Here is a 12,366-nt window from a genome sequence, read left to right on the forward strand (position 1 = left end):
ACTTTATGCTGGGTTATGGGCTATCACTGCCATCAAGCCGATTCCAACTTATAGTGACTCTATAGGACAGAGTAGAACTGTCCCTGTGAGTTTCTGAGACTAACTCTGCGGGAATAGAAAGCCTCTTTTTTTTTATTCTGAGGAGCTGGCCAGGGCTTTTGAACCACTGATCTTGCCCAACTCAAAACCACTACACCACCAGGGCTATAGTACAAAAGTTTATTTTCAAAAGTTTTTAATTGCCAGGGGCACTGAGTTATTTTATTTTTCCTAAAGGGGGATGGTAGACCAAATATGGAACCTGTGCTATACAGTGCCTATGAGTCAGAATCAACTTGATGGAGATACAAGGGTTTGGAGATGCCAGGGAGCCCCTAGATGGCTCAAACAACTAATTACAGCCATTCACCCAAAGCTAGGTGGGTTAAGTCCACCTAGAAATGCCTCCCATAGAGGCTTGGTTAGCTCTACCTTTGAAACATCACAGCCATTAAAAGCCCTCGGCCACAGTTCTACTTGAGTACATGAATCAGATCGACTTGACGGCCGCTGGTTTGGAAATTTAGGTTAGGGTTCAGGGTGGATCTGGGGTGACGGAGAAGACTGCAGGTTTGGTCTTCTTAGCACCCTGCTCCCTCCTCCCCACACTGGACTTGTCTGCCTTCATGTCTCCTTGGGGGAAATGTCCTGGCTGACCGTGCATGCTGTCGGAAGGAAGCACACAGGCTGGTTGAGAGCATGAAATGAGGGCAGGCTTGGAGAGAACACTACTCAGACAATTTTAATGGAAACCAGTGCCGTTTGTATCAACCAAGAGAAATAGTCAAGGAGATGGCAGTTCATTGGAAGTTAGCAGATCTCGCACACACTCTCCCTCTCCCTCCTCCCTCTCCCTCTCTAATGACTGAGAATTCACAGTGGTATCAGGAAGATCAAAGAAGAGTTGGTGCGTTTGAATTGTGATGCTGGAGAAGAACATTCAAAGCATCATGATCTGCCAAAAGGACAAATGAATGTCTTGGAAGAAGGCCAGAGTGCTCCTTAGAGACAAGGAATGGCAAGACTTCATCTCACACACTTTGGACATGTTGTCAGGAGAGACCAGCCCTGGAGAAAGACATTCATGCTTGGTAAAGCAGAGGGCTAGTGAGCAGAGGAAGGGCCTCAACGAGATGGATTGACAAGGTGGCTGCAATTATGAACTTGGGCACGGGAACAGTTGTGAGGATGGCACAGGACCGTGCAGTGTTTTGTTCTGTGTGCACAGAGTGGCTATGGGTTTGGTACCACCTCACAGCAACAACAAGCTCTCATGGAAATCACCAAGTCCAAGACTGTGCAGGAGATTTTAAGGCATGTTGCAACAATCTGAGTAAAGGATTTGCCTGGATAGGTGTTTAAAGGCACAGAGCGGACGAAAGGGCCAGGGATGATGGAATGAACTCAGCATGCTCAGAGGAAGAAAGATGAGGCTTTCTACTCCCATAGTGACAGTCTGGGAAACCTACAGACTGTCTACTCTGTCCAGTAGGGTCACTAGGAGTTGGGACCGACTTGATGGCTGTGGGGTTTGGGGTTTCTTGGTGTCTGTGGGCTACGAGTAGGGTTGCTAATCTCAGGGTTGGCCGTTGGAAACCATTACCTGTTCCTCAGGAGGACAATGCTTTCTACTCCTGTACACTTTATCTCAAAAACCCACAGGGGCAGGTCTGCCCTGTCCGATAGGGTCACTATGATTTGAATCCACAGGATGGCAGCTATTGTTTTGGGGTTTTTAAAAAATTTTTTTTTACTTTTTAGTATGAGTTAGGTGGAGGCTTACAAAATAGATCATCGCTGACTTTCAACAACCCAAATTCATGCACATTGTGTTTCAGCTCCTCCACTGCAGTCCCCCCAAAGTACATCAAGTACATCACTTATCCCACTTCCTCCTCCTTTTTCGTTTCCATTCCTCCTCCTTCCCTATCCCTCGGAACTGTCCTTGACTCAATGCTGCTCTTGTGTTCTTAAAAGATTGACTCTAATATGGGGGGTCAGGTGTGAAAGGTGATGAAGGGCCATTGTGTGGGGGATGCCATCCTCTCTAGCTGCCCAAGAAGCCTAGCCTGTTTCTAATGAGTCGGCTTTGAAAAGTCCATGGAAAAGGGGAATTGAAAGACACTAAAATTTTTTCCACCAACTTTTTGAAGCCATCTTAAGACTGCATTTTAAAAAGGCGGGGGGGGGGGGCATGGATATTATCACGCCACTCCCAAGTGCTGGTTGCCTCAGCAGAGACCTGTGTGCTTGCCACATCACAGGTCTGGGGCAGAGCCCCGGGTCACCTGTAGATTCAAGGGCAGTTGCAGGCTGCAGGAGCCCTGGTGGCAGAATGGGTTACACACTGGGCTGGCTGCTCGGTACCAGTTCAGCAGTGTGAAACTCCCAGCCACTCCTCGGGAGAGAGAGGAGGCGGTCTCCTGTAGAGTTCTAGTCTCAGAAACCCTGTCGCAGAGGGCCGCTGTGGACTTGTTTGTAGGCTGGGAGCGGTAGGGCAATGGGGTTCAGGGGGAGCTGGCCACTCGGGGTGTGCACGGGCACTGGGCTGGGTTGTCCATTTGTTCCACCTCTAGACCAACATTGGAACTGAAGTCACAGAGACTTAACATTCCATATTGGATAAAGGATTTTTAACGCTGGCTATTGGTTGGATTCCCAGACTATCCAGAAAGTGTACATCAACCTGTATTTTGAGGTCAGCCAGACGTTCAGTGAGATTCAAATGGGCCCCAAATGGTTAAGAACCACAGATCCTTGGCCCCTTCACACTGAGAGCCCAGAGATGCTTCAAACTCCCACAATGCCCTGTGGCTAGCATCACCGCAATAAAGACAAAGACCATTAAAACGGAATCAAGGTGAAATGATGGAAAGAAAACCCATAGTATTGAATTAGATCGTGTTTTATTTAGATAAAGGCCCCCCGCCCCCCAACAGAACTAGGAATCAAATCGTGCCCTGGACTTGAGAGGAAGCTGCTCCGCTTAAAGCTTACAGTGAATGCTGAAACTCCCGGCCCCTGGCTACAGTTCCAAACAGGGAAGGACCATTCTGGAACACAAAAGGTCTGTCTGTACAGAGCGAGGCAACTCTCGGTCCCATTAGCAAAATCACCTGAGGGGAACAATTCAAGATTCCTCGGTTAAGAGAGGCGGCGAGTTTACAAGTCTTGTGTCGTTTTCTATCGTACATGGCTCTGCTGTAATGCCGCAAATAGCAAAATGTAGGCACTTGCTGCAACCTTCTGCAATGTGTATCTGGTTATGGTGTCCGTCATCAATTAACAGCCGCTGCGGTGGGTGCTCCTGCGGGGGATGCACTGCTCGGCGGACAGAGCTACAGAGCGTGTGCAGAAGTCAGTAAGGGCACGCTGAGATAGGAGTACACAAACAAGCCCAGGAGATGAGCAGCGACTCCTGGCAAACTGGGACGACCAGGCCCCACGTGGGAACAGATCAAACACAAGTGGGAAGAGGGGGGCAGGATGAAATTTAACTAGAAAGTCTGTTTCCACAAACTACGCAAATCTTTCACGGGGTCAGAGGGAACCCGGCGGTATTTGAAGGCATCTTGAAATTCTCAAGGATGGCCGCCCTCGCCTGGAGGTGCTGGTGGTCCTTCCAAACCTGGCACCAGCCCCTGGAGTGAAACAACTTTAAAGCCTCACGTTGGCAAAACAGAGGAGTGATTTAGATCAGAATTGGTCAATCCGGGGGGTTTAAAAGGAAGTAAAGTCAAGTGTAAGTGGCTCTCGTATTTGAGAAGAGTCCTTAAAAGGATACTTCAGTGGTTTGCAATTTCAAGACCGTAAATAAGGCATCTTACTAATAGGGTCAATTCTGAAAACTAATTACTACTACTGACTGGAGTCAGGTTGGTTAACCCAAGAGAAAATACTTTCAATGTCACATATGGGATGCCCTGGACCAGCAGTTCTCAACCTTCCTCATGCTGGGACCCTTTAATACAGTTCCTCAGGTTGCAGTGAGCCCCAACCATAACATTATTTTCATTGCTACTTCATCACTGTCATTTTGCTGCTGTTAGGAATTGGGCGACCCCGTGAAAGGGTTGTACAACCCTCCCCCCCCAAAGGGGTCGCACAATCTGTGAAAGGGTCGTTCGACCCCCAGGTTGAGAACCGCTGCCCTAGACTGTTATTCCCTTTCAGGGAGTTGAAATTCCAATTTGAGAAGTCATGAGCTATGTTTCTCAGGGAAAATGAAGCAGTCTACATGCCAGGTCAATTCTAGGTGTGAAAAGTACGCGACAGACTTTTGTGTGACAGTTGTCTGATGCAACACTTCCACATGACCGTGGCTCTGTAAACTTTGGACATTTCCAAAAATGTTTCAAGACCATCTTTCACTTTAGGCAAGGCATTTTTTTTTTTAAAGTAAGCGGCCTTCTGAGAATTTCTTTCTAGAGACGTGTGTCATTGTTTGCCACTGTAAACCAAGAATGTTCACACAGAACACGGGCTTTTCCAAGAGGATGCCACTAGCTGAGAGAGCATCAGTCTGTTTCAGCCAGCTACATCCCTCTCCTGAGCTCCGCCAGCACGGACCTCAAACCAGCCTGGGCGCAAGACTGGGACAAGCAAGGTCAAGCTGAATCGCTCATTTAGGTTGGAAGCCAGGAAACCTGAATCCCAGGCTTCCTACATTCCTAATAAAACCAGCAAATCTAAGTGAAGCAAATATTTTATTTAAACCATTTGTCAAATCACAAGGTATCCAAATGAACATAATGCGACATTGCTTTTAAAAAGAGTGGGCACAAATATGGCACAGACATCCAGTCTAGCAAAATACTATGTGGAAAGAACCTGCCCTATGTCATGCTACGGGTGTGCGCACGGTCCAGCAGATAGACGTGGAGTCAAAAACTTAACCGTCCATTCTTTTTGCTTTGTAAGATGAAAAACATTCCACCTATTGTCTCAGGACGGGGTGCGCACATTCAAACCTCGCTAGCACAGCCAGGAGAAAAGGCTCAGCCGGAACCCGCTTCCCTCCAGCCACCCGGGGCTCAGAAGGAAGCATCTCCCCAGCAACCACTGGGCTTTGGGTCTGTTTCCAAGAAGCTTGGGGGTTTGTGCACACTGCACAGAATGGGAAGAGCGGCTGAGTTCAGGGCAGGGCCCTGATCACTGGCGCAACGCCTCAAGTGAGAATTACACCTTTTGGTTGGGCACGTTTGTTCTGGAAGCTGTTTGACCAGGTTATAAGTGAGGCTGGAAGCTTCCCAGGGCTTCCCTGTGGGCTCTCGTGGTATACAAAAAGGGGGGGGGGGGTAAGCTACTGTGTGCATGGACTTACACATGAAGAAAAAATATACACTCGATACCGAAGGATTACGTAGGACCGACATATAAATACACAGAGAACGAGCTCCAGTGGAGCAGGAGAACTAAGTATTGCAGACTCCAGTTCCAGGTGAAGCTTCGAGCACTTCAAAGTAAAACACGTTCTATGGTGACAAGGGCAAGAGGTGGGGGGAGCCTGGAGCAGGGCAAGCACGCGCCCGAGGAAGCCTCGGGGTTGTCGGGGTCTCCTCAGCCTGGTCCTAGGATCTGAGAGTTCTGGAATATAGGTCTTGAGTTTCGGCAGCAGCATTCATTTTGTTCCTCCTTCTGTCGCTGGGCTTCACAGTCTGGTCTTGCGGATGTCAGGAGTTTAGCTGTAGGAAGACGAAGAATAAAGTCGAGAAAATCTCTCTTTCCCCTTCACGCATGAACAGAAGAGCTGTGGCAAGTGAGGCGCCCCTCGTGTGTCTTATGATGAATTCGAAGCGAATGGACGTCAGAGGGTTTGTGTTTTTGTTTTCTGGTGGGGGGCAAGGGTATGTACTTACTGAACTAGTGGCTGGGGCACCCCAAACCACCATCAGCCTCTCTCAATATGTGCATAGGGGAGTTTTTGAAGTGTTATAACTGCGGGGAAATTTCACTGTTTTCTAGAGTGTGGCTCAATTTCAAGCAGTCAGCTATAAACTCACCTTGGGCATCTAGTGACTGACAGAGACATCCAGCCAACTAGAAGGAATGGTGCTGAGTGAACACAAGGGATTTCCTCTGTCTTTGGGCCACTCCTAACCCCCACCCCACCCCACCCCACCCCTCCCTAATGTTCTTCTAAGGCAGTCGCGTAGGGGATAAGGGAAGCCATGACACCTACAGGAACAGAGAAAAAGGGGACTGGAAAAGCATGAAGAGATAACGGGGTTTCTCCACCGACTTTCAGAAGCCCACTGGCATGTCAGTAGGAGAAACCGAAAACTACCCCAGACCTCCTGCTGTACTGGACAGTCATTTCCCCCATCACCGATTCTGCATAAAACGACAGTTCCTTTACACTAAAATGTGCCACCAAATGGCATAAAAGGAGGGGAAGCCGCCTTGTTCACAGGAAAGGATGCTTACTTACACGATGTCTGTGGATTCCGGAAGTTCGTCGGATTTCTCGGCCTCCCTCTCTGGCTTCTGCATCTCCTCCTGCGGTTGGGTTTTGGTCTCTTTTTCTGATGCGCTCTGCACGGGGCCTTTCTGAAATTCTTCTCCTTGACCGTCCTCTTCCTCCTTGTTCAGTTTGGGCCCATTAGTGTCTGGGGTCCCTCTGCACAGGTCACCCGAGGCGTCGGTACCTTGTGGGGCCGGGGCCGGCGTCTCAACAGCATCTCCTTTTTCAGCCCCTTTGGATTCCAACAGTGACTTCTCGGTTCTCCCTCCCGGCTCAGATGTGGCACCCTCGGCATCTTCTGGCACGGACCGTGCTCCAGCTGCATCGCTCTCGGCATCTGATGGGAGAGCGGCCCCTTCAACTTGCTTTGGGCTCTCTGCGCTGGAACTTTCCACCTCAACAGCCACAACCGTTTCTGACCCGTCACTCTGATCTTTGGAAACGCTGGAGGGAGGGGCTGCCTCTGGCTCGTCTCCGGGTGCAGTCGACTGTGTTTCATCCTGGGCAGAGGCGAGGGGCTCACGTTCTTCCTTTTCAGCGTCTGGGTGGTCAGCTTTGTCCTCTTGGGCCTGTGCCTCCGAGACAGCAGGTTGCAGTTCGGGGCTGGCTGCTGCTGAGCTCACGAACTGGCCGACGGCGGTCTCAATTACGTTATGTACCAGGTGACAGCTCTGGCTCTCAAAGGCCAACACCTCGCTTCCAGCCTTCGAATCCTCCTCTCCTAGCACATTCACGTTGACTTCCTGACTAACAACCTGTCCAGGGTCTTCATCTGCCATCTGCTTCTGCGGTGTGGTCTGATCTCTTTCCGGGTCAGCAGCAGCAGCAACGGCTACTGTGTCTGGTCCGGATTCGGCTGGAGCTCCGGTCCCTGGAGGCATTGCATCTGTGGCGGCCTGAGCAGTGGAGTCTCGGTCTTTGTCAGAGGGTTTCTCGGCAGACTGCAAAGTCTCAGCACCTGCTTCAACAACCGAGATCGTTGCTCCGATGACCTTGTCCTCCACGGCTGTGACGGGTGGAGCTTGTGGTACATGAGAGCTTTGAACCTGGATTTCTGTGGACGCTGTCTCCTCTGAAACAAGGCAGGGGGCGCTTCCTCCCAACCTGGCAGCGTCATTTTCTCCGTCGACAGCAGTCACAGGAACTGTCTGGGCTGCCTGCATGGTTGTAGCTGGTGCCTGCTCAAGTTTCTCTTCATTTGCCTGGGCTGGCGGTGTCTGGATCTTCTCCCCTTCAACCTGACCGCTCGTCTCGCTCTGCACTGGGGATGAGAGAGACTGGACTTCAAGGCTATCCGCGCACAAAGCATTCTCTTCGGAGTCAGCTGCCCGAGTAACTTTGTCTCCGGGCTCCCCATCTGTTATCTGGCTTTGACCGGCCGCTAGCTCTGTGTCTGTGGACCCTTCCGCTCCTTCGGCCAAGGGTGTGTCTTTGGTCTTCTCACGGGCACAGTCCTCTGCCTCTGCAATCACTTCAGTCTTTGAAAGAGCGGGTACCGTTTCCGCAGACACCTCTCCATCTGCTTGCTCCAGGACTTCTTCCGGTCTGCTTGATTCCTTACCATCTTCCTGGGATTGGCAGCTGAGAGGGAAGGGACGTCCCTCTGTCTGCACAGGCCCGGCCTCTGCTTCGGTGGGCTCTGATTGTGCGTGAGGCACGACCTCGCCACCATCATGGATTTCTTCTACCTGGTCCGGCTGTGCTGTATTCAGAGTCTCAATTTCTGTTACTGGAGCGCTTCCATTGGTCTCACTGTCGCTGAGGGTTTCAACTGAGTCAGGGGTAATAGCCTGCCCCATGGAAATCTCCTGTGACTTGACCTCACCTGAGATTTCCACTGGGGGAAGGCTTTCAAGCCCACGGCACTCCACGCTCTCGGGGGCTTGAGGCCCCTTTGGGGAGTGTTCTGCTGTGGTCTGCACAATTAGCTTCCCTTGTACCCCACCTTCCGTTTCAGGTTCTTGTGCCAGCGCTTGTAACCCAGCGTCCATCTCTTCCGTCGCGTCCAGCCCCATGGAATCCTCTTCTGCTTCTTCCACCTTCTCTAGTACTTTCGATGCCGCCTTCTGGGTGGCCCGACTTGGGTCTTCTGGGCTAGGGGAGTCAGGCAGCTGGGAGTCTTCCCTAACCTTGTCTACCACTGCCTGCAGGACCGCTTGAGTTCGTCTTCCCAGGCCTTCTAGGTCCGGTGCCTCGCCTTCCACTTCCTGAACGGGCGTGGCTTCCTCGGTGGTGTCTGGAGAGTCGGTCAGCTGGGAAACGGCTGAAACCATTTCTGTGGTCTCTTCCGCAACGGAAGCTTCGGTAGCTTCTTCGGCACCAAACGCCCCCATTGTTTCTGCAGCCGTTACAGCTCCGGAAGTCAATGCCATCTCACTAGCCACCGTGTCAGCACGGCCGTCTTTGCTCTCTGGCAACGTTTGGGTACCGGTGGGAACTTCTGCCGTAGCTTCTCCTTCCTCTCTCTCCTCCACTGACCGTGTGGCTGTGTCCTCACCTTGCTCGGGCGCTTCAGTCACTGATGCAGATATCCACGAAGGAGATCGCTCTTCCATGCTGGTGACTGCCCGGGCCCCATCAATAACAGTCACCGCCACCGTGTGAACCAGACTCCTACTGAGCTCCTCTGACACGTACACCGGTGCCTCTGGCGCAGGCTTCTCTTCCCTCTTTTGGGCTTCGATTTTCTCCCGTTCGACGGCATCGTACTCTGACAGGGGCACTACAGCGGGGACGTCAGAGTCCTCTTCGTTGGCCTCTGCTGGGCCTGTGTCCTCAGGAGCGGCTTGTTCTTGTTTCCCATCCAACCTTTTCTTCTTTCGCCCAGGAATGAATTTCTTAATCGACACCCAGGACTCTTCTTTCCCGAGTTCGACATCGGAAGCTGAGGGCTCTGCGCCAGTCCCGGGCAGGGAGTCTTCGTTTTTCTCTTCCAGTTTGGACTTGGACTTTTTTCGTGCGGTGACTAATCTTTTAAATGACTCCCAGGTGGACACGCCCTCGCCTTCTGAAGGGCTCCCGGCTTGCTCGGGGGAAGAGCTTCCGTGCCCGTGGTCGTGTTCTGGAGCGATGGCAGGGATGTGGTCTGTCCCTGGCTCTTTGTCTTTCCCGGCTTCCTCCGGTTTGGGGGCGTCTCCTGCCATTGTCTGGGGGCCCCCTTCGTCATCAGAAGAGGATGCCTTCCGTGCCCTCTTCTTGGAAGATCCCACACAAATCAAAGCTTCCCACGAGACCGAAGTGTCGACCTTGCGCTTTGGTTCTTCCGGCCTTGGCTCCTCGCCACTGGCTTTGATGTCCTCTTGCATCTCGGAGGCTGCGCTCTCGGTGGAAGACAAGGTGGCACTCTTGGTCTTATCCGGCTCATCTTCCTTATCACTTTCGGAAGGCCTTCTCACACGCTTCTTGGGTGTCACCATCTTTTTGAACGATGCCCAGGGGGTAACCCCTTCTCTTTTCTTCTCCCCATCGGAGGTTGCGCCCTCTTCAGCGTCCCCGTCCGGCTGTGCATCTGCGATGCCTTTCTCCAGACAGGTCACCTCCTCGGGTTCTTCCGGGGACGAAGCAGAGCTCTCGCCCTTCTGCTCGTCGGTACTGTCTGGGGACTCAGCCGGGGGTGCGTGACCGTGCTCTCCCGACTCCTCCTCGCCTCCCGGCCCTCCTCGTTTCCCCTTCTGCTTCTTCCCAGAGAGCTTTTTTAAGCCCGTGCTACTGAAAAGTTTCTTTAAAGGGCTTCCCTGCGCCTTCGTTCTCTCTTGAGTGGACAGCATTTCCGCCTCGCTCACGATGCCCTCTGGGGGCTTAGCGGACACCTTTTCTTCGGAACTTGGTTCGGTGAGTTGGGTTTGCTCCTCTCCAGGGACAGAGGCTTCGCTGGTCATGGCCGCTACTTCCTCGGCGGGCTCCGCAGGCTGCACCTCGGCGATTGTTTCGACAGATTTCTCGGGAGGCGAGGACGCTGCTGCTTCGTCTGGCCCCGTGTTCTGCTCCTCGCTGGTCTTCTCCTCAGTACTGGCGCGGACTTCTGCAACGATCTCAACGTTTTCATCGAACACTTCAGTAGCTAGAGGAGCGGCTCTCTCTTCAGATGGCCCCTGGGCACCATCAGCCTGCTCGTCGCAGGGCAGCTCTATCTTCTCATACTCGGCGGATAACCGGGCATCGTGAACGCTCCCTCTCTCCTCCCCGGCGGGTGGCTGTTCGGAAGGATGGGGCTGCGCTGTGGGCGCCTCGGCCTTCCCGTGATCTTCAGGGGCTACTTTTTCGGGTTCTTGTTCCTTTTTCTTGTCAGCGGCCTCCACTTCGTCCTCCTTCGGCTTCCTGAAACTGGTCTTCTTCCTCCAGCCCGCCCAGCCTTGAGTGAAGAACTTTTTGAAAGGCGATGCCGTCTCGTTGGTGGTCGGGCTGGTTGGAGATTCGGGAGCTTTGCTGGCCTCTTTCTGGCGCTTTTCGTCTCCCCCTTCCTTGCTTTCCTCTGCTGCCGACTCCGCCTCGGCGCTGGGCCGAGCCTCCCTGTCCTCGCTCTGCTGCTCGCTCTTCACTGAGTCTTCGGCTTTCTCCGGAGGCGCTTTCAGTTCGCCGTCTTTGGGAGCTGCTTCTCCTCCAGCCTCCAGGCTGGCCTCCTGATGGTCGCCGGCCCCCCGGGAGCCTTCCTCTCCCTCCGCTTCCTCCTTCTTGACAGTGAGCAGTTGGACAGCATCGGACTTCTCAGATTTATCCTTTTTCACAGTGAATTTAAAGCCAACAAACTTAAATACCTTCTTAAACCCGACATCATTAGACTGGGACTCCGTGGGTTGTGTTAACTCGTCTAAGTGATTTTCAGAAGAAGGGACCTGCTCGATGATTTCTGGTAAATCCTCCTGCCCATCCTCTGTGATGTCTTGGACAACGTCTGCGTTGGCAGCCATCTCTTTAGCTGAATCTCGTTCACCTACATCTTCAGACTCTCTCTGTCCAACTATTAGCCAAAAAAAAAAAAAAGAGGGAACAGAGAAAAAAAAGTCATTACAATTCAAAAATGTAAGTTTCATACCACCTCCTCTGCTCCCACGCCCCAAAAGTGCAATTCCAGGTTAGGGGAAGGGTCTTGATGGTATTTAAAAATCTTAATTGATGAGGTAATAGCTGCTTCTTTCAAATGAACGTTAAAGATTAAAAGGTTAAAGGTATCACTCTAGTCTGTTTTGTGTAAAGGGCGAACAAGCAAACCCAGCAGACAAAGAATGGAGGTGCATCTAAGTGTCCGCAGCCTTGGCATGGCTGGTTATTGCACTGAACCTGCATATCACACCCCCGGGTTTCAACTAGAATTCATCCCCTTCTAGATTTATCTTCTACTGTATAGAAATCATAGAGCTGAGCTAGAGGGACAAATTAAATAAGAATACACACACGTGTCTAGAGAAATCGGGGGCTCTTTGATATAAATAAGCCTAGCCTCTTCAAAAAGTTCCCCAAAGGAATAAGAGCTCCTGGAAGAAATTCCAGGTTTGGGGTCGGGAAAGCAGAAGGCACACTGTACTGGACAGAAAGGGGATGCTCCAAACAGATAAGGACAGGCCACATTACACTGGAGCCACCTCTGAAGGGGCGCCAACTGGTCAACAATTGGAACTTAAAGAATGGCCCTGACAATGTGTCTGACTCGCTGAATAGCAACGACAAAAAGGAGCAAGTGATAAATGGGGAGCAGCGAGCATTTCTTAGTGGACAACTGACAACAAATACATTCCACGTTCATCCTTCAAAGACGGTTGCTAAGATGCTATGAGAGCTGGTTTCGTGCCAACTGGGCTGAGCCAGGCTGCTCAGTAGTTTGGCCGCTGAGGCCTCCTCCACAATGTTTTCTAACATCACACTATCAA

At 51.7% G+C, this 12,366-nt stretch overlaps 1 protein-coding gene across 2 annotated transcripts in view; it reads right to left on the minus strand.

Annotated features, from left to right (window-relative positions):
* Positions 1-4,728: 4,728 nt before the first annotated feature.
* Positions 4,729-12,366, minus strand: part of AKAP12 (A-kinase anchoring protein 12) — a 104,316-nt gene continuing 96,678 nt past the window's right edge. For both annotated transcript variants that reach the window (XM_075554376.1, XM_075554378.1), the window contains 2 exons: positions 6,470-11,459; positions 4,729-5,723 (listed from right to left, as the gene is read on the minus strand). In XM_075554376.1, coding sequence (XP_075410491.1) covers positions 5,720-5,723; positions 6,470-11,459 — 4,994 coding nt within the window. In that variant the 3' untranslated portion in view covers positions 4,729-5,719. The remainder of the gene's footprint in view (positions 5,724-6,469; positions 11,460-12,366) is intronic.

This window comes from Tenrec ecaudatus, chromosome 7, assembly GCF_050624435.1.
Source record: "Tenrec ecaudatus isolate mTenEca1 chromosome 7, mTenEca1.hap1, whole genome shotgun sequence".
NCBI lineage: Eukaryota > Metazoa > Chordata > Mammalia > Afrosoricida > Tenrecidae > Tenrec > Tenrec ecaudatus.